The 23,540-nt window shown below is 39.0% G+C and overlaps 1 protein-coding gene across 2 annotated transcripts in view; it reads left to right on the top strand.

The window, feature by feature from the left end:
• The window catches only part of LOC146003117 (potassium channel subfamily K member 15-like), a 459,319-nt gene that overhangs the window by 305,840 nt on the left and 129,939 nt on the right, over positions 1-23,540 (top strand). For both annotated transcript variants that reach the window (XM_083141293.1, XM_083141292.1), the window contains exon 2: positions 16,514-16,826. In XM_083141293.1, the coding sequence (XP_082997419.1) occupies positions 16,514-16,826 (313 nt within the window). The remainder of the gene's footprint in view (positions 1-16,513; positions 16,827-23,540) is intronic.

Here is a 23,540-nt window from a genome sequence, read left to right as displayed (position 1 = left end):
TTCTGTTTGCTTATATAGTATATGGATGGCTATTTTTTTCATTCTGTACCCTTACAAAATTCGTAAACATCTATACGTATTTTGGCGGCGATGTTACTACGTTTGGAACTTCATTGTTGTTTCCACAGCAGTCCATTTTCACGGAACCTGCTTCCTGACCAAAGTGCCATCACCCCTACTTTGCCAATGAACACGTCCTGTTGGCGCATGCGCACTTCCGTCTATGGTCTCATCTAAGGCAGCCAGACAGTACATTCCTTACTTCTTTTTTTTAGTAAACATCAGTCATATAATCTAGATTTGCAGAGCTTTCTAAACCTCAATGGTAATTTCAAATTATGAGCACAGTTTTGTACTCAATTGAATAATTGGAATACCATAAATAATACCTTTCAACCAACTATTCTGTGCACCTTTAATAATATTTTAAGGAATACAAGTTATTAAGAATAGAATAGTGCACACAGTTATTTTTCAATTTACTAATTTTAACTCTAATTTAACCTAAAAGCTTTCATAAATAATAAAAAAATGCTCTTCATTTTCTGTTATTGTTTTCAGATTATATGAATCACGCCATCTTGTTTCATTTTCCGTAAATTAGACTAGCTCATGCTCTGAACCGTTGCTAGACTCGCTGACTGGATTCGGGTAGTTAGCTAGCGATGTTCCGAAAAGTAAACTTACTCTATACCCCGCGACAGGTTAAGTTTGCAGCAGGTTTTATGTATTAAACCGTGCGAGAACGGCGCTCAGCATCTCCCGTGCGAGTCTGGCCTCGACCGCCGAGCTGTTCATATCACAGACATTGAGAAAATCGGCAGTATTGCAGCGGAACTATATTCTGCGCACACGTTTGGGTCTACATGGGCGAAAAGTTGCTGCAAACTTAACTTGTCGCGGGGCTTAGGTCCATGTATTTGCGTGACACATTTAGAATTTCACTCATATATATGTATATGTTGCAATAAATCCTACAGCTCAATCTTAGGGACATCAGGTGCGGATCCACGGGGAGGGCGATAGGGCCTGTCGCTCCTCCCAGCTGCTAGTTTTTTTCAAAATTTTATTACGCCTAATATTCTTGAAGGCTCGAGTATTTCTGCCTAATCAATTTAACAGGCTCAAGAATATTGTTCAGTGCGTGATTTAAGCCCACTTTATGCTCATGATAGGCTATACAGTTTAGATATGGATTCGAACCACGCGAATTTGTCTCAAAAGGGGATTCAACCCGATACCCTTTAAGATAATTGGTTTTTTGTTTATTTTATTTTTTCGTGGCAATATAACAACATACAATAATAAACATAAACCTTCGGCCTTATTTTTCCAAAAAAGAAAAATACTCCAATCTCTAAAACCTGGAAGTCAGCTTGGTTCCTGCTAATATATAACAATATAACCAGTGGCGGCGATTGGGTTCTAAAATCGAAGGGGGGCCAAAGTGTCAAAACCTTTGGGGGGGGCAAAGTCAGTATATTTCCCTCTGTAGATAAGATTTAGCATAGTAAGGGGGCAAAAGCGGGAAGTCGTCATCGCCTTGTAATCAAGGGGTCCCGGGTTCGATACCCGGTGGAGGCACATGTCACAGTGGTTCGGATCCCACTTTAAACCGTAGGTCCAGTCCCAATTAGCCTTACTGTGCATAAAGTGGACTTAATACACCAACTCAAACCAAAACCAAAGGGGGAAGTGGGTGGGCAACCTCTCCCCCTTAATATAATATAATATAAGTGTAGTTTAAAATTGATTCTCGGTGACGGGTTGCACCCGAATGAAATTCGCCCCTGCCAAGTGTAACTTCTGGATCTGCCACTGAGGGACATCGATTTTTTGGCGTTATATTTTTTCCCAAAATTGATGTTATTATTATTGTTTACTTTCGCTGTTATTTTCGCCAGAATTCGAATTTGTATTACAGGATACTTTTCTGCCAAATATACCTAGAATTACTTTCCTTGCGCTTTTAAAAATTGTAGGTCACACGGTCTATGCCTGTTCGTGACAATATCACACGTTGGAAACGATTTTTGAGGAAGTTGTTTCCATTATTTCTCGGTCGACAAATATCGATGTTACGGTCCCCGTGTAACGGTAAGTGCGCAGTCGATCTCCCGTTAGAACCCCTCCACTTTTCTCGGCAATGCAAAACGTCCCAATAGGAGGTGAAAAATCGTGGGGAACATCCATTTACACGTAGTTTGATGCAGCTGTCGGAAGAATTTCATGTATAACACGCACCAAAGTTTTTCTTTGGATAAAAATTTGGAAAATATGCGCGTTAAATATGTGTCAATAGGCTATGTCATTTTTAAGCCCAAAAGACAAGGATAATGGATTTTCGTTGTACTTTTCTTTTTTTAAGCAAAAAAAATTGTTGAAATTCGGGAAAACATGCTACAATTCTTATTTTATGCCAAATTCGCATTATCTTGCGATATCAAATTGATTAAGAAATGTGTTTAGAATATGTTACTGCACATACCACTTTTTGCAGTAATAAATATTTTTTGGTGTTATCGCATTTACGAAAAATTAAACGTGCCTATCTATAATTATATCCAAAGGGGATCATCGACCTCCAACTTCATGCAGTAAGGCAAAGTTCCTGGTTTCTAAATATTGTCTAAAATTAGTCTTCCGTTCTTCGCTACGTTATCAAATTACGCTAGCCCGCAACTTTGACATCTAATTTAAGGCGCATCGACCTCAAAAGTGACATCTTTGATCACGGGGTTCAGATTCCTTGTCCTCGTTGTTCCGAAAATAGATTTCAGCAACCAGGAAATGTTCTTAATTAACGCGAGAGTGTCCACGCTGTGAAACCCAACACCTTTCCTGCGTAATTAAACAAGGCTTTCCTACGAGGATGGAGGCCCCTTTGCTTGCAGGCAATGAATCTTGTGGAATGGCTCTTGTATAGGATTTCCCCAAGGTTCCTGTCCGCTGCCACCAGCGGCGTACCCAGAGGGGGGTGGGGGTTGTTGGGCTCATTACCCCCCCAAATTAATTGTTTTGGAACGTCTGAAAATTTTCGGGGTGACAGTATCAAAAAGGTGTACATTTATGTCCAAAGAAATTAATGGTTTCTTAATTATTAAAGATAACAAAATAGAAATACAGTGTCTCCCAAGATAATGTTACACTCTTTGAACTTCAATAACAGAGAAACAATTAAAGATGACTGGACTTTTTGCATTTGTAGTTGCAATGTCTATGTTGATCAGTGTGAGAGCATATAGGCCTTCTTTTGTTTTCAGTCCCGTCACAGCCTGCCAAGCCATACTCATTAGTGTACACAAAATGGCAGAGGTGGGATACACTTAGTGACGTGGGATATGCATTGAGACAACCTACGCTTCCTTTCCGGCAGAAACCGTATCTGCTGTTTGTCGATCTGTTCAGATTGCACGTAATGTATTACTGCCAATGGTGATCATTTTGAAGATCTATAACCTTAAGGTATGTGACACACAAAAAAAGTTTTCTCATTACAGTAAAACCTCGTTAATCCGGACTTCGCTTAATCCTAACAGGCAAAAGGAAAAAATAGCAGAATGCAAGGTTTTAAATGTGACTAGAAGTCAGCAATGAACTTCCCAAAGAAAAGACAGTCAACCACTGATGAAATTCTGTTTCCCGCAGACCTTGTACTGTACTATATAGTGCATTTAGGCCTATGCCCTTTAAATACACCATAATGAACGTGTTTTGTTGCTATAAACGAAGTTATAATGCACTTTCTACTGTTCTTTTAGGTTATTTCAGTTATTCCGGACTTTCGTTAAACCGTTCAACTTATGACCTCCCCCCCCACATTAGTCCGGATTAACGAGGCTTTGCTGTATTTTGTTGGACATGGCAATTAACTGCTATAACTGACAGCCTGTAAATCGCAGAAAACAATATTCTTTGTAATAGAATCTCGCTACAATTTCACCATTTGAAGTACATGATTTTTCAAGATATCTCAGGGTACACGTATCCACCACTGGGTTCCCTTCTAGCGAGTTTCTTAGAATCTAGTAACAGAAGAAATGATATACAACAATAGCAAGGAAGAAAAACGAAAAAACAACAACACTGAAACGATTTCAGATGTATTTCAATCAACACAGTAGCCGTCTTAGAGAACCGTAGCCTCCTGCAGGAAAACTACAGGCATGATTCAATTTGCGCTCACAAGAGAATCAATTCATTGATAACAGAGCGACCACGTGGTAGGCGCAGAGTGTATTTTTAACCGTCTATTAAAAAGCGTGGCTACATTCGACTCTTGAGGAAGTGCAGACTCGATGGGAGTAAATGGAAACCTTTTGGTTAAACATCACACACACACACGCACTAAACGTTGTCCACCAACTGTTACAACAAGGCCTCTCTTCTGAAGTGTTGCTCAGTGTTGCCACAATCTGATAGCACAATTTCCCTCTGCAAGGGACAAAATTTGTATTTTTCGACTAATTTTTCCCTTCAAATACTCGTATAAAAAATCAAAGATGTAATTATAATAGTTATTAGTAGTGATAATAATAATTAGGGAAATGATTTTAAGGTGCAAAATTATGGAAGGGAAACGGAAAAAAAGGTTCTGAAAATGCCTTTATTCAATGCTCTAATCATCATCATCATCATCATTCATTGGGTTTTGGTGTTACAAATTTCGTCCCTTGGGACCTGAATTTTCTTGTGTGATAAGTATTTCTGAGTATGTGAGAGTTTAAAAGAATTATGTTCTGATGGCACTACCTGGAACTGCGACAGGGTGTGGGAGATGGTTTTGCCCCTTCAATTGGCTGGGGCGGATGGTGTTTGGAGGGGATTTTTGTCCCCTCCGGGAGGCTGTTTTTTGTTTAGCCTATCGAATGTGTGATTCCTCCTCGGAGGACTGATATGGCAGTACGGCATGAGGTGGTTCGTTGAGGTTATAGGTTATGGGAGCATTGCATGGTGACAATGTTTGGGATGCAGGTTACAGAGTTTTACATGAAATAGGAGTATGCATTACGTTGAAAGTTCATGGAGAATACATGAAAGGACATGGAAAAATACATAGGAAAATACATGGGAATAAACAATAAACGTGATAATGGAGGAAGTAAAAGGTTTAGCACACTAGGTTCCTTGTGTGTTGGCTTTGGGTTCGGGTTTTAGGAGTCTAGCTTCAATCCTAGGATCGTGCGGTCTGGGTGTGCGATGTTTCCATCGCAGGATTGGTGTAGTGCCTATGCTGCGTACAGCTGCATTCTGGTGAGTCACCAATTGGCGCCAGAAGGTGTGGATTATTATACCTGTTTGGGTCTGCAGCATCTCGAGGATCAGGTCTTCATGGATTTGAATTATTCTTGTTCTGCGGTCGTGTCCCCCGACGAGTCTTGCAGCCCGGTTTTGCATGATCTGCAGCTTCTTGAACGTTGATGAGGCCACCTGGTGCCAGGCTGGAATAGCATACAGCATTAGCGGTCTTATGCATGTTTTGTAAATGTGCAGTCTTGATTCTATAGACTGTGTGAGTGCTCTGAGTATGGGGTAGAGTGCCGCTAGTCTCGCCCCGGCGCGTCGGCAGATGTCGTCTACGTGTCGGGCGAAAGTCAGCCGGCGGTCAAGTATTAGCCCGAGGTATTTCGCGCTCTCCTAGTAGGGTGAGGCGTCTCAGCTGTTGTGGTCGTCTTGCTCTAAAGATGACTGCTACGCTCTTGCTAGGATTTGGTTGGATTCTCAATCTCGTTGTCCATTCTTCTAGGAGGTGAAGTTGGTCCTGCATGCGGTTGTAGCATTCATACAGGTCTCGATGGGAAGCGAAGAATGATGTGTCGTCGGCGAACACGGCCGGAGTGATCCTGCGTGCTACCGGCATGTCTGCCGTGTAGATGGCGTACAGGATTGGCGCCAGTACCGACCCTTGTGGTACCCTTACTTGGATGATCTCTGGTGCTGCCGACGTTCCCTTCTGGTGGACTATGAACGTTCTCTGGGATTGGTAGCTGTCAATTAGTTTTATGTAGCCTTCTGGGAAGCGGTGGAAATGCTTTAATTTTCTGCATCTTCTATATATAATGCGCGCGGACCGCATAGAAAACTGTGGTTCTGTCGAACAGGTTTTGTTGAAGTTTTGAGTTTTCTCTCGCGGGTTTTGCTACATTATCTTGGGACTATATGGGCTGCAATGATTCTATTATACCATTCCATATCTCTCGTTCTACTCTACAAAATGAGATCATAGTATTTTATGTAACTGCTTAAGAAGAGTGAAAATCATCTATTTTTCTGTCCAATTTTTTAGCAAAACATGAAGAAAAGTAAGGAAAAGGGTGGTGAAGCATCAAAGATGGGTTAAAAATGGGATAAATGTGCAAATCTCACGAAAAGGTGCAACAAAGTGTGTTCATTTGACTTTATTTCAATTTCTAAAATACGTATCTCAAACGATCGGTTGCACCTTAAAATCCGAGCCCTAATTGCTAATACAGTAGAACCTTGATAACTCGAACTTGAAAGGGGGGGGGGAATTCGAGATATCAAGGATTTCGACTTACCAAGGTTCGAGTTATGGAGGGACAAAATCGCCGACTTCAAGTTATAGAGGTCTAAAGTCTACTACACTTCGACTTATTGAGGTCTGTGGGACTAAAACTTCGAGTTATAGAGGTGATTAGAATTTAACTTCGACTCATAGAGGTTTTCCATAGTCTACCTTCGAGTTATTGAGATGGAACGGCATCACATAAACTGTACAAAAATTCGTCTTATCAAGATTTTGAGGTTTGAGTTGTTGAGGTTCGACTTATCGAGGTTCCACTGTAATAGAAAACCGCAATAGCTAGTATTTTCGTTGCTATTTACGAAAAATTTTGAACAATGCTCACAAATCAATCAGACCAGTTTGGCTTACATTTCTGCCAGAATTTCAATGCAAAAAGGGAAATTTCCCGGCAAAGAGAGAAATTTCCCTGCACAAAGGGAAATTTACCTTTGTGTGGCAACACTGGCTATTGCTGGTTGAGAAAACCTAGTCGACGCTGTTCTCATCGGCTTTTAAACATATGCAAAACACTGTTTACTTTATCTCTTCTCCCCCAACCACCCTGTCTCTCGCTTCACGTCCCAAGGGAAATATTTTCCATCCAACGTCGACAAATGACTGACAACCGGAAGAACGTCAATGGTGACGTTGACTGAAGAACGCTAACAGATTCCCCCTCTTTGCCAGTATGTAATATAAGCAGCCAAGGATGTCCTCAATGGGGAAATTCAGATATAGAATCAAAAGTTAATTTCAGGCGCACCTTGAGCTATGTCCTCATTTACCTTTTCTCAAATCTGAAGAGCCTTGAACATAGATCAAGAAGCCATTGTTTACTAAACCCACAAACCGTGTCTCGGGCAATAATCTTGGCAGAGTCTTGGAGGTTGTGTTGACATCACAGCAATAATTTGCACTATTGCTGTGGCCTCGTTAGAAGTATTAGGGTTTCTCTCTTTATCTCTTCAGTTTTGCTTACTTTGATTATTGTTATTTCGTAATAACAAGGAGTGTAAGGGATGACCTGCGAGGGCACCAAAAAGTCAACCTTACTTCCACATAGTACACAACGGTAAATGTAGTTTTGCAGGCCAACGACGGTCTGGCGACTAGACTCGCAACTTGCTTTCTTCATTCTCGGTACCAACTAGCTAAGCTAACTCTCTAGCCTTCTTAAACCAGAAGGTTTATGGCTGCAGCAACACAAGCCTTCCATCTGTCCCTATCCTGGGCAAGATCAATCCAATCTTTTCCATCCTTACAGATCTCCTTTAGGTCCATCTCAACGTTATCCCTCCATCTTCCTCTTGTCCTTCCTACAGGTCTCTTACCATCAGGTTTCCCAACAATAATCCTGTAAACTCTTCTATCCTCTTCCATTCGTGTCACATGGCCTGCCCACCTAAGTCTTTTTGATGTAATTATTCTAATAATATCTAGACATGAATACAAATTATGTAGGCTGTCTCCTCATCTCTTTTAGTTCCAAATATTTTCCTAACTGTTTTCTTTTCATATACTCTTAATATATGTTCCTCTTTTAATGTAAGGGACCAAATTTCAGAAACAGGTACCAGGTTATGCGAATTTTAATTTAAGAATTGAAAGCTGTGTAGAAATATATATGCACACACACGCACACACAGTCATCCATACCCGAACGCACACACAAAATCGTGTGTGTGTGTGTGTGTGTGTGTGTATGTGTGTGTGTATATATATATATATATATATATATATATATATATACAGGGTGATTCTTTATGTAGTTTACAACTTCAATTAATTATAATTATTTATTGGAACCACATACAGACTTGGTTTATATGTCATTATACAGCAAAACACTTCAAGTTTTCACTCACGTAGTGTGTAGTTGCGGAGTTGATCACATGCGGCGCCACCGGTCTATAGTTGAAAATGGCGACTTTCACTGGTGCGGAAAGAACTAAGTGCGTGTTCCGGTTCGAAGAAACCAAGTCAGGAACGAGTGGACAGCGAAAGTTTCGCACAGAATACGGCAAGGACCCGCCCAGCAGACAGAGGTAAGGGAATTCCTTGATCATCGTTTCCCAGACTAGTGGATAGGTCGTGGTGGACCAATTGCCTGGCCGCCATGGTCTCCAGATTACACTCCACTCGACTTTTTTGTGGGGGTTTGTGAAAGATAGGGTGTACACCCCTCCCCTACCTCATAATCTTCATGAACTTCAAGATCGCATCACAACAGCCATCGCTAATGTTACCCCTGAAATGCTAATTAATGTTTGGCAGGAAATTGACTTTCGTTGGGATGTGTCCAGGATGACCAACGGTGCACACATTGAACCATAACAGATTTCTAATAAAAAACTTGAAGTGTTTTGCTGCATAATGACATATAAACCAAGTCTGCATGTGGTTCCAATAAATAATTATAAATTATTGAAGTTGTAAACTACATAAAGAATCACCCTATATATATATATATATATATATATATATATATATATATATATATATAATGTGTGTGTGTATGTGTGTGTGTGTGTATATATATATATATATATATATGTGTGTGTGTGTGTGTGTGTGTTTGTAAAATATAATAATACTGTAACAGCAGCAAAGCAAGAGAGTTAAATTTCTCAAATCTATTTGTTACCATGTGTCTTCTCTGGATGCTAAGATGAAAGTATTATCTGGAAACGCCTAAGTCGAGGAGACTAGGATTTTTTGCATTAGAATTTAGAATTTCTAATTCTACGCGAAGACTTGTGTTTAGGTGGATTGAAGCATTCATTTAGAACCGGCCTCCCCGATGGCGCCTTGGTATCGCCGTCGCTTTGTAATCAAGGGTCCCGGGTTCGATACCCGGTGGAGACTCTTAGTGGTTCGGATCCCACTAAAAACTGTTGGTCCAGTCCCGATTTAAGTGGACTTAAAACAACAAATCAATAATTTGGAACTTTGTAGTCGAGCTAGAAGGAAGCCATTGTTTAATAAGAGAAACTGCTTAAGGTATATGCATATATATATATATATATATATATATATATATATATATAAATTAAAACGAAAGATCATTCGAGCAAAGTTGACTGCTTGTTCAATCTTTTTTTTATTTGTTGTAGTAATATGTGATGTATCAGAGACAAATAAATCACATGTGTCTTGTAAAGATGGGATCCGGGTTCGATACCAGGTGGAGGCACATTGTACAGTGGTTCGGATCCCACTTCAAACTGTATGTCCAGTCATGTTTAGCCTATCTGTGCATAAAGTGAATTCCTCAAAAACTTAATAAAAGAACTCAGTATGTAAATCTTCCTACAATTATTTAAATACAATTTATAATCATTGATTGTAATAAATTTACAATTTGTAATTTCATTGATTGATTGAATTCAAATTTTTGGTGCGTCTTCACATTAGGCCATTTTACACCCTTCATTGTGTAGGGGGAAATATCCCCTTGTTTAAAATTCTCACTTAAAATTTTAAACCAAGGGGTGTAGAAAGACCGTTAGGAAAAGCTAAAAGTTCAAGGTTGTGAAGGGACCTGCACATGACAAACACAGCACATTAAAAATTTAGAACATACTAAAAACTTTCTCACAGACAGTGAAAGAGACAACGTCTTTGCTAGAAGCTAAAAACATTTGATAAACACTGCTGCCATCTTCCAACAGGGATGACAAACAGTTGGAAAGATTAAAAGGCTGCCTGAGGAAAGCATATTCGGTACATTATACGAGATTGTGCCGAGTGCTGAATTTGTTTTCAGGAAAATTTCCAGCAGAAAGTAACTGTGAAAGTAACGTAGTTACTTTTCAAGTACCAATAACTGTAACCGAGTTACTTTTTAAAATGAGTAACTGTAACTCGGTTACTTTTGGAATCACGTGCCTGTAACGCAGTTACTTTTAAAAAGTAATTTTATAAGTGTGTCTGTGTGGAGGTTTGAACTTTATACCCCTTAAATCAAAAACATTTCTTTTTCTCTTTTTTGTAGCCTTCTGCCATTACATCGTGACCTTGACTTGATATTTCTTTGTTCTTCCTCTTCTCAACCTTGACCCAATTCTCACTTCCAACCCACGCAAACTAGTCCTAAGTATTTAGTCCCATAACAAATCAGCACGTTGGAACACAACAAGAAACAAAATTGAACAAAACATGCTCGTTTATTCTTCTAGAGCTATCGAGAACAAGAACAAGTGGAAAGGAAAACAAGGAAATAAATTTCAAGAAACGAGAGGCGGAACCGGAAATGCTCTTTGCCTTTTCGTTCGAGCACGCTTCCGGTTGGCAGAGGAAAAATCGACCTATCTACTTGAAGCATTCTCTCTCTCCCGATGCGCATTTGTTTCTCCCCTTCCCGCTTTATTGACTACCGAAGTGAAATGGGGAACCTGTGGTGCCCCATCGGACAAGTTTCCCTTCTTGTTAGGGAAATCGTTCTTCTCTTGTTCGGAAAGCCACTTTTCTTTCTTCGCGTGCTCCCTAGAGGGCGGTAACAGTTTATCATCCCCTTCAGGAGAAGGTAAGGGTGCTATCGTGTAATTAGGATTCACTTGGCGTCTGCTGATTGAGAGGCACAACTTAACTTACCCTTAGTGCAGGTACGCTTGGAATAAACTTGTGAAAAGAAGGGTGGCCCTTGGCGATAGAAGAAACATACATCAGTTACAATTCTTACATAAACTTTTAAACAACTCATTAGACTCCTCTCAGATGCTCTCAGAAATCCTTTTACAAGGGTTGTTCAAGGTTCACCGGGATTTTCGTACGAAAAAAATTGATGAGTAGCCGGATCATGATGAAACGTGCGGGTGACGTAATGTATTCCTTCGCGAGTAACTAACGCCCGGCATGACGTATTTCGCGCATGCGCAGCAGTTGCAGCGAACATGGCGGCAAGCAGTGTGTCTGTGGCTGTGGAGCAGCGGTGTGTAATCAAATTTCTCGTGAAGGAGAAAGTGAAACCAGGTGAGATTTTCAGACGATTGCAAGCACAGTATGGTGAACAAACGATGCCGCGGACAAGAGTGTACGAATGGTGTGAGCAGTTTCGCGAAGGACGGGAACTGGTGACAAATGAAGCGCATGGACACATTCGCCCAACTGCAGTCACACCAGTGAATATCGCACGTGTTGAGCAAATGATTCTTGAGAACCAGCGAGTAACAGTGCGGGATATTGCTGCCGAGGGAGTGTTGAGACAATCATTCACGACCACTTACGCTTCCGCAAAATCTGTGCAAGGTTGGTTCCCCGCCAGCTTACATTCGATCAGAAGTGGACACGCAGGACGGTCTGTGAACAGCTTCTGAATCGGTTTCGAGCAGAAGGTGATGAATTGTTGCAATCCATCATCACGTGTGATGAAACATGGTTGCACAATTCAACCCCAGAGACCAAAAGACGCAGCATGGAGTGGTGGCATAAAGGTTCCCCCCCCCCCCCAAGAAAAGCAAAACGCAGCCGTCCGCTGGAAAGATCATGGCAAGTGTCTTCTGGGACATGAAGGGCGTTATCCATGTGGATTTTCTGGACAAAGGGAGCACGATTAATGCCCAGTATTACTCCACATTGTTGAGTGGTGCTGTACGAAAGTCCATTCGCAAGAAAAGACCTGAGATGTTGTCTGGAAATGTCATTCTTCTCCATGAGAATGCCCGTCCTCACACGGCCAATGTGACAACAACAACTCTGGCCGACATGCGCTGGGAAGTTCTGCCCCATCCCCCCTACAGTCCGGATTTAGCCCCCAGTGATTATCATTTGTTTGCACCCCTTAAAGACCATCTGGGAGGGAAGAAATTCACGACAGACGAAGCACTGTGGAGCGATGTCCTCCAATGGCTACAACAACCAAGTTCTTTCTACGCCAAAGGAATTCGGGAGCTGCCAGAACGATGGCAACGGTGCCTCGGCGCGCACGGAGAATACTTTGAAAAACTGACATAGTTTGGTGTTTCTTCTGCTACCTATTTCCTCTGCAGAAATAAAAGTCAACCTTGAACGACCCTTGTATATGTACCATATAATAAGGTAAGACCACGGAAAGAGCTGTTTCAAGTACCGAGAGCTCAAACAAAGTCAGCCAATGCGGCACCCACTCGGAGAATGTGTAGGTTATATAACGAAATTGCAAAGACATATGATAAGATAGACATCTTCCAAAGTTTTCGAAGGTTCAAAAGGCAAACTGAAACTTACTTCCAACACCAGACTTAACTTTGTTTAGTAGTTCAGTCTATTTATGCACAGGCGAAAGAGTCCATCCTATTTTTTTTATTTTTTGTGTTATTTACTAAATACTAATTACTATCATTACATCTATATATCATCGTTTATATGTAAGGTGAAGCTCATTATTTTCTTGGTTATCATGTGTATCTTATATGTAATTGTAACACATATTATCATAGTATTGTACCTTATGAATTCTACTGATTGTCTATTTTGTGTACCAAACAGTGTTATAATACAATACACTGTAAGTGGGCATTTGCCTGTAGTGTCATGTCTTTAAATAAATAAATAAATTAACACGAATTTCTCAAAAACATCCACATGCCATCAACAAGCGAACGAGTGTTTGAGTTTTTAAGTAAACATTATGCACAGAAAAGCTGATCGAGACTGGACCTACAGCTTAAAGTGGGATCCGCAGCACTTGTGTGCCTCCACCGGGTATCGAACCCGGGACCCCTTGATTACAAGGCGACGACGCTACCGCACGCCAATAGGGTGGAGTGCAGAATGGTTTCAACAAAGAAATTCCCTTAAAGAAAAGCACATTTCCCAGAAGTGACCAACAAGATTTTTCATCCGCATTTCGCAAACTTTTCAAATTCCTACGTCATCAGAAAGATCAGAGCTTAATCACTCCTGACACTCCCTTGAACAAGCGTCAAATATGAAAGACACGAGAATGAGGGGGGGGGGATGAACGCCGACAAAGTTCTATTAACTTCCTCGCTTTAGATAATGGATCTTTCCAGCGCGCATGCGCAGCGGGGGCTACTATTTAACCTTCTGATAATATAATGACTAAAGTCGGAGAAAATTAACGTGGTGTCACGAACCAGATTCTGCCACTAATGTCTTCTTTGAACTTTGCTTTCTACGGTTGGAATGGAAGTTACCGAGCAAAATACATGTTCTACGGTTAGAGACAAACATTTATGGTCAATATAATCAAGATTTCGGTACAAAAACTCGGCACATTTCTGAGTCAAAGGTTGTATGTAAAATGACAATTCAGTGTTAAAATCGTGATTATAAAAACTAACCAGTGGCGGCGTTTAGCGGGGCTTTTTGCCACTTTTTCCACGCACTATGCTAAACCTTATCTAAAAGCGAAGTAAAAGGTTCTTGGCCCCTAAATTTTGGCACCTTGCCCTCCCCCCCCCTTTAGTTTTGGAACCCAATCGCCGACACTCACACAAACTAAAGATTTCCCACCTAATAGAACATTTATGCAGTTGTCATAGTGTTAAGTTAATTCCAGTGTAAAGTAGTCCATTCTTGCGTTTCAAATATTTACAGCAGTTAATAAATTTTTCGCGGTTTGCATAACTCACAGGATAATGCAGACTTTAGGCAGTGTTGCGTCGGTAAATAAACTCTAAATATTTTGCGTTTAATAGTTTATTTAGCATTTTGCAGCTCGTCACACCTTTAAAAAACATGAAAAAATGAACATTTGAATGTGTTACAGTTAACCCTCGTTGACACAAACTCGCTTAAGACGAACACTCGGTTAACATGAACAAAATGTTGGTCCCGGCAGGGATGTGTTATATCTTATAGAACGTTTTATCGGTTAGCGCGAATTTCGGTTACCACGAATTACGAACTGTTTTTTAGTCCGTTACGTCATTAGATCTCATTTAACACGAACTTTCAAAGTTTTTCATATTTTTCTTATATTGTTCCTCTGTCGTTCATCTGCTAGGTATGTAAGAAATCGCTCAACAATCTCTCTCATCTTGTCAACAATCAACTTATACAGTATTGTAACCAACAGATTCAGATCAAGAATGTGTTCAAATGTGTTTTTCTATTCTTTAAAACATAGCCAGTACAAGTAACATCAAGATTAAAACTTGGGTGCAATTGCTCGACAATCGCGATCATCGCGTCAACAATGAGCTTATGCGTATTTAACCAAGAAATTCAGTTGTGTGTTTAGATGTGTTTTTCTATTCTGTAAAAACCTAGCCAGTACGAGTAACATCAAGTTGCAAGCAGTAAGACGGGAGTAATGGCCAAGAGGAAGCAGACAGGTATAGATCTGCAAACAAAACTGAGAATTGTAGAGGAAGTAGACCGAAGTGCATTGAACAAAACGACAATTGCTGAGCAGTATGGAATACGTATTATAAATGGTTAATGTGTAGAAAGAACTGTATTGCAACAATAAAATTTGAGTCCCCGGTTAGCACGAATTTTTTTTAACACGAACTCTTAATTTTTCGGTCCCTTGGGATTCGTGTTAACGAGGGTTTACTGTATTTAAAATTTCGTGTTTCCGTCAAAAGCGAAATATGGGTGCCTCTATCTATAGCGTATGGGACTGTTGAGAGATTACAAGCTTAGTTTCCGAGTGGCATAGCAGCATGGAAGTATTTGGAAGTACTGTAACGACTTACTTGAAATGATTCGAGTTACAAGTAACAAATTATTCGATGAAGGGCAACTTTAATTAGTTACTTTCATGTGAGTCAATCAATGGAGCCCGTATTTGTAATAATTACATATTATTTTTCCTTTCTAGATACATGAAAATGTCAACGAATTATATAACTGACATGACTTTGCATAAGTTTTATGTTTCATATTTGCCTGGATATTACATTTTACGTATTTGCTAATTTACTTTACATAAAACAATATATTTCAGTAATTTTTTCCTATCTTGATCCTTTTTCCTATGTTTTTGATCTCTGAAACATGATAAAGAAAATTTGTATCTCATGTGATGTCATACTTTCTAATCAATGAGATGCATAGTGCTTACGGCCACCTAAAATTGACTGCCAAGTCGACAGACAGGCTGAAAAAGAAAAAAAAAGGAACTGCTATTTATCGAAAGATGCTGGAGTTCTGCCCCCCCCTCCCCTTGTGGTTATACGTATATTTTTGTTTCGCTTTTAGGTTTAGGCAAAGCACCTAGAAACTTGGCATCGGTGGACAAGAAAGCTACTTTCCTGTACGTAGCGAGTCACACAATATGTTCCCTTGTAGAAAAAGTACAAATGTAGCTATATATTTTCATTCGATTGTTCTTTCTGTAGATCCTTCATTTTACAATTTGTTTCAAAAGTTACGAAGAGCTTCCTTACATATTTATATATTCTACAATAATTTGCGATGTGAAAAGTAATTAGTAGTTGACAAAATTGGTTTCTTAAATATGTACACGTTGATGTGCTTTTTTGAGCTTATAAATTTGATACAAATTTTAATTTGAACAACTTATTTCAAAATTAAGTTGAATATGTTCAGATAAAATAAATATCTAGCCGAATTCTTGAAATTGCCTGGATACACGATTGTTATCAATATTACATATTCTTTGATACTACATATTTAGCTACATATCCTTTTGAGTTTTGATAATACATATTGTATTTAGGTACATATTTTATCAACTATTGTTACATATTTATTTACATATTTTGTACTTTGATATTACATAAAAATCCGGAGTCTACTAATCAGTTACTTTTTTTTAATGAGTTGCTGCTTACTTCATGAAACGAATCCGTGCGACCTTGCAGACTCTAAGAGAATTTCATATTGTCATCATATCAATGTGTGTATTTTTATTTTGTCTGTGTCGCTTTAGCACATTTTTTTTACACTGTAAGAACGTTGGTTGGTTTACAAGACCTCCCAAACTAGTTACTAATGGACTCCGTCTATTTTGACGGATTCTGAGTCGCCCAACATTTTAATTTCAATAATTCAATCAATCACTGTTTGTTCCAGGTGTTCAAAGAACTGGAGTATCAAGAGGAAAGATCAAGGCTGGAAGAGGTCCAACAACTGGTGCTGGAGCAGAGGAAGAAATTCGTGATGTCTATAGTCAACAACACTGATGTCAGTAACCTCCACACCTTGGTTACAGCGGAGTTGAAAGGGTACGAGGCTGTGTTGGAAGAGGCTGTGAATAGCGGGCTTCCGTTGACCAATTTCCTGATGGAACTGGAGAGCGGGATCCCTGTGAATGCAACCACAATGCCCCTGCGCTGGACCTTCATACAGTCCGTATTCTTCGCTTCCACCGTCCTCACTACGATAGGTAAGGGGCATGTGGATATGTGGAATATTGTAGAAATGGTGATGGTTAGTAATTTTCCCCCTTTGACGCTTATAAGTAGAGCCCGAGACTTCATGTTATAACATATTTTTTATTTTGCATCGGATCGAATACTGGGATAAGATCTTTACATTTCTGATGAAAATTGGCCGAAATTGACAAACATGATAAGGCATATTTTGACCTATTTTACTAATTTCGCGTTTTTACAACATACTTATTCAATTTTCTCGTAATAAGACATATTCCTGCATAATTTCGTAATTGTCTTGCATATAATCGGTTATTTTATAATTTATTCTTCGTACCTTTAGAGCAACGGATAGTTTATATTATCGATGGCAGGATAAGGAAATGGACGAGGAAATTAAAAGCAGTTGTCGTATTTTCTTACTAACTTGTACACAACAATAATACTCCCGCTTTGTTTAGCGAGCTGCTAATTATGCTTTAGTTTCCACAATAGTAATAGTAAATGACATAATTGTAGTGAACTTCTGTCTTCATTAAATACCCCCCCCCCCCCAGTCGATCTTCCCTGGAATATACTGACATCCTGTATAATGATAAATTTGAAAGTACTGTTCTGAATATTTTTGGCTTTACTGGGAATATTTTTGCATTTTTCTGACCTATTTTTAATTTTTCATGACACATTTTCCCATTTTTATGACATAATTACATACATATTTTACAGTTTTATAGGGCATAAAGTCCCGGGCCTTACTTATAAGACCTTATAACTGTAACTAAACGCAGTCATGAAATTAGGCGGGTGGCAGAAGTTCGCGCTGTTGCCACGTCGGAGCATAACCCCGTGTGTTCGCAGGTTTAAGAGAATGAACGATCTCGTTGTAGAGTTGGTCTTTGTAATCCATGTGATACAAACTGACAGTATTTTTTCGAAAGGTCAGGGATGACACAAAAGTGCCCCGGAGAGAGGTCGGTCTGACGCTCAAATTAGGCAACGCAGCCCGGTTGACGTTGCCACACAGTGCGCGGGAACCAGCGACTTTTGTCCCGCTCTCGCTTTGCTTTTCCCACATGTGGCATCCGCCGTCGACTTGTAATCAATGGGTCCCGGGTGGAGGCATAGAGTGGTTCGGATCTAACTTTAAATTGTAGGTCCAGTCCCGATTAGCCTTACTGTGTATAAACTGAACTTAAAACGTCAATTCAATCAATCAATATGCTCACTTCATACCACTTAAACAAGAGGAAAGCCTTTCGATTAATTCGGTGCTTGAACACACAAGGATGTGAACTCTCAAGATATAATATGACCTTCTTTCAAATCATTTGGGAACATGGTCGGGCAACGAATTTGTCAGCACCCTCTAGTTCATAAATACTTCTTACTAAATTGCAATCTATATCTTTTACTTTTTGTATTGTATTTATCATAAACAAAAATATTCCACAAGGATTGGACCTTATTTGTTAAATCCGTACCCAAATATTTTACCATGCCATGTTCCACTCCCTCTTGGGAGTTTGTTGTTTCGTCACTTGCATATTTACGCCAAGTTCGCTTTGATACAAGTCATTGACTTGCAGGTTTTGTATTGTATTTCCTGTTCCCAGCTGACAAACACATTCTACAATTGGTGTTAACTGATCAGCATTGTTCTTTGGTGTAGCTTCTGTGTGTTCAGGGCAAGGTCAAAGGAATTGTGTCCAGAATCGATAGAAGCACTTTCGCCGTGTAGTTGTGGTAGTGTCTGGAGGGGTCGCCAGAACTACCGCGAAAGAGATTAAGCGCGAAAGTGGAATTTTCGCGGTTAATCCGTTTCGCGGTTGTTCCTTTCGAGCTTACTCCAGTTTTCAATTTTGGTTAATCCCTTTTGCGGTTGTTCCCTTCGCGCTTATTCTGATCTCAAATTTTCTTATAGCTCTTAATCTCTTTCGCGGATGTTCCTTTCGCGGTTATTCCAGTTTTCAATTTTGGTTAATCCCTTTCGCGGTTGTTCCTTTCGCGCTTATTCTGGTCTTACATTTTCTTATCGCTCTTAATCTCTTTCGCGGTTGTTCCTTTCGAGCTTACTCCAGTTTTCAATTTTGGTTAATCCCTTTTGCGGTTGTTCCCTTCGCGCTTATTCTGATCTTAAATTTTCTTATAGCTCTTAATCTCTTTCGCGGATGTTCCTTTCGCGGTTATTCCAGTTTTCAATTTTGGTTAATCCCTTTCTCTTTCGCGGATGTTCCTTTCGCGGTTATTCTGATGTTCAATTTTGGTTAATCCCTTTTGCGGTTGTTCCTTTCGCGATTATTCTGGTCTTAAATTTTCTTATCGCTCTTAATCTCTTTCGCGGATGTTCCTTTCGCGGTTATTCTGATGTTCAATTTTCGATTCGCGCTTGATCCTTTCGCGGTCATTCCACCCACTCGTCTGGAGATTACGCGTGTTGATCAAAGTCACTGCTTTCCACTCAACGTTCTTCAGGCCTAGGCCACCTGACTTCCTATGTGGCACTGCTATATGAAGAACAACACCGAACAATTGACCTTGCCACAAGAAATAGGTATCTGACGATCGCAGACGGAATGTGCAAGTTACTCCACCCTATGATTTTCTGCTGGGTTCGGACCCGTTCGAAAGATTTACCAAGCGCTAAAATAAAATAATGAAAATTATGAAATAATGAAATAACAAATTAAATAATGAGGCTTGTTTAATCGCCGGTTATTTCCTCCAAACATATAATATTGTGATCATATGACTTTGAATGACATTACCAAAGAAGATTTATGCAAAATGTATTACTACATATAATAATGTACACAAAATATTACCAGGGACTTTATTTTTCGTCAATTAAATTTAACATCCCTCTCCTGATTTTCAATAAATATTCAAATTTGTATCTATTTCCTAGCCACAGCAGTTGTTTCCTTTACAGTATTCTAGAACTATACGTAGATAATGAATACTAGCTGTTATATCACTATTCATAAATTCTCTTATTACCTCTTTATCCAATAAAAATATAATAAGTTCATTTGAATATTATAATGAATACAATTTAATTAATTTAATATAATTATAATTATTTTAATTTAAACATTATTATTATTATTATTTTGAGACACTTGGTTCGCCCCCTCCCAGAATTACATTTCTAGATACGTGCCTGGCTGTAGCCACTAAAATTTTGCATATAAAAACAGTCTTTGAACTCTCACAGGTTGGAAAATCTGAATTAATTCTTGTTGTTACCAGCATTTCAGCGGCAACATGAACAAACGACACGTTTTTATCATCAACATCATTTACGTGGGCCTGTCGCTTGATGTAACGACATCCGCTACACCATGAGGCTTCGCTACTCTTCTATTGTCTGTACCAGTGTAGCCAGAACCATTAGCGATTCTCCACTATTCTCAGCAAGAACTTTCCAAACATCCTCTTGGGGTGATTTCATTCAGTGCAAGATTTGAATTCGTAATTGCTGTTTCAAACTAGATCATCCGCAACAATAATGATTTGAATAATTATTATCTGCTGCGGGGTTCCAGGAGGCGCTAGCCTGCGGTGATCAATAGTTGTGTTCCGATCGCATGCAGTGCCATCTCTCGCCGCATGTCGTATGTCCATTACAGCTACCACTGTTTCGCATTGTGTAAGAAAAACACTGCAATTAGCATATAATCGTAATTGACCCTTCTCCATTGCCTAATTACATAGTCCAGCGCTTCATTCCCAGATATCACCTCTTCTGTTTTCAGGTGAACGTTTTTACCGGTAGGGGCAGTAGTGTTGCCAGAGCATTTTATGTGAGTGCGCTCAGATTGGGCTTTTTTGTAATATCAAAGTACAAATTTGTACATAATTATATAACATTAATTGATAAAATATGTACCTAAATATGTATTATGAAAAGGATATATAGGTAAATATGTAGTATCAAAGAATATGTAATAATAATAATAGAGTATATAAGCAATTGTCAAGAATTCTGCTAAATATTTATTTTATTTGAACATATTCAACATCATTTCAAGGACATAAGTTGTTCAAATTAAAATTTGCATCAAATTAATAAACTCAAACAAGCACAGCAACGTGTACATATTTAAGGAGACATTTTTGTCAACTATTAATTGCTTTTCACATCGCGAATTGTTCTAGAATATGTAAATATGTCAGAGTTCTTCGTAACTTTCGAAACGAATTGTAAGGAAAAAGCTTCTACAGAAAGAACAATAGAATGAAAATACATAGCTACTTTTGTACTTTTTTTTTTACAAGGGAACAATATTGTGGAACTCGCTACGTAGAGGAAAGTAGCTTTCTTGTCAAACGTTGCCAAGTTTCTAGATGCCTTGCCTAAACCTAAAAGCGAAACGAAAATATGTAACCCAAAAAGGGGGAGGGGGATAAATGCCAGCATGATAAATAATAGTTCCAGTATTTTCTTTTTTTGTCTTCAGCCTGTTCTTCGGCATGCCTGTTAATTTTAGGTGACCGTAAGCACTATGCATCTCATTCATTAGAAAATATGACATCACATGAGCTACAAATTTTCTTCATCATGTTTCAGAGATAGAAAATGTAGGAAAAAGGATCAAAATAGGAAAAAAATACCGAAATATGTTGTTTTATGTAAATTAGCAAATATTTAAGATATGTAATAAACTGGCAAGTATGTAAAAATATGTAACATATACGCAAAATCATGTCAGTTGTGTAATTCGTTGACATTTCCGTGTTCAAGGTATGTACCAGGTGGTTATAATTAAGCAGTCAAAACGTGGAATTTTCCGTAACTCTGACGTCAAAGTCGGTGACATTGCCTAACCATTGTGTGAGCTCCCTGGTTGTTGTTGGTGACGCTTGTTGCTTTTTCCTTTAGTAATGTTCATGTAATTCGAATAGTGAAATTGTAGCGAAATTTTATTACAAAGAGTATTGTTTTCTGCGATTTATAGTGTTTTTCCTGTAACTATACCAAGTTTTGACTGCTTACAGCGCCATTTTTTACCATGGTGGCGAGAATTGGAACTATTTTTTTTTTTTTTTTGCATAATTCGCGAGCGCATTGCTTCATTAGCATATCTACGAAGTTTCAGACTGCTACTCTCATTACAGCCCGTGCTGTACCACTCTGAACACCGTCACTTTAATTATAATCACCTGGTAGCTATATGTAAAAAGGAATAGAATATGTAATTCCATACAAATCCGGGTTCTAGTCATGGCTGCCAAGAGTCTTGTCTCCAGTTTCCCTCTATTTCTCTATCTCTTCTTTCCTTTCCTCTATTTCTTTCTTTCATACTTACTTTCCATCTCATACTTTCCTGTCTTTCTCAGTTTTCTTTCTTCCCCTCTGTTCATTCTTCTGTTTCTCTCTTTTTTCTTTACGCTTCTTTTCGTTCCCTCTATTTTTCTCTCACTCTGTCTTTCACGCTCCTTTTTCTCTCTATCGTCTTCTTTCACGCCTCTTCTATTCTCTTTCTTCTCTAATTTTCACGCTTCATCTTTTTCTCTATGTCCTCTTCTTTCTTTTATCTCTCATGCCTCTTCTATTTTCTTCTTGACTATCATTCACACTATTTTCACATTTCTATCTTTTTCTTTCCTTCTCTTTCGCATTCTTCACTTTATATATTTTTCTTTCTTTTTATCCCTCTATCAATAACACATATTCTACTTTCTATATCTTGTCTTTTCTCTCTCAATCTTTGACCCTTTTTCTGTATTCCTCTTTGTCTCTTTCTTTTACGATTCTTCTCTTCCAATATTTCTTTCACTTCTCTTTCACGCTTCTTTTCCTCAGTTTTCTTTTATATATCTCTTTCAGCCATCTTCTATTTCATTTCTTCTTCATTCACTATCTTTACCCCTTCTTCTCTTTCTTTATCTGTAACTTTTCTCTGTCTTTTACGCTTCTTCTCTATCTTTCACGCAAGTTCTCTTTTTCTTTTTCTTCTCTATTATTCAAGCTTTCTTTTCTCCACCTCTTTTTCTTTCTATCTATCTCTTTCACGCTTCTTCTCTTTTTCTCCTTATCTTTCTTTATTCTCTATGTCACTCTTCCTTTATCTTTTCTTAATTCTTCTTCCTATCTTTCACAATTCTCCTTTCTTCTTTCTCTATCTTTGACTCTTCTTCTCTTTTAACATCTTTTAAGCTTTTTCTTTTTTGTCTGTTTTTCATCTCTATCTTTCATGCTTCTTCTTTCTCTCTTTCCCTTTTCTTCTCCAAACAGCTACGCTAACCTCTAAACCACGGAGAGCAGCGTTCTGTTCGAATCGAGGTTTAAGCAGTCTACAGAAAATCAAACAGTCGCACCCAAAACACATGAATATCTACTTCCGGTTATCGGCTTCCTTCACTCTGAACTCTTGCGTGACATTAAATTTGCCTAAGATATACTGACAGGAGCAGAATTCGTGCAGCGCTACGTCCAGAAAGGACTTTTATTATGCTTTCGGATCTAATTTACGAGACCCAATAAGCCTTTGAGGGAGTGGACCTTCGTGAAACCCGCCAGAAACCAGTTCTTCTGCACTAAATTTAATGGGGACAAGGTTCCGGGAACATTAAGAAGAATGACATTGAAGACAAGCGTTTGCAACAAGGGTTCCCGTCAGAATGTTTAACTAGTCTCGTAAATTCTAGGTCTAGGAAGAGGGGAATAAGTTCCAAATGAAGAATGATTGTGCACGAACAATGGGATAGGGAAGGTAAAGTTC

This window comes from Lepisma saccharinum, chromosome 19, assembly GCF_977018435.1.
Source record: "Lepisma saccharinum chromosome 19, izLepSacc3.1, whole genome shotgun sequence".
Taxonomy (NCBI): Eukaryota; Metazoa; Arthropoda; class Insecta; order Zygentoma; family Lepismatidae; genus Lepisma; species Lepisma saccharinum.
This window is presented reverse-complemented; position numbering and strand designations above follow the sequence as displayed.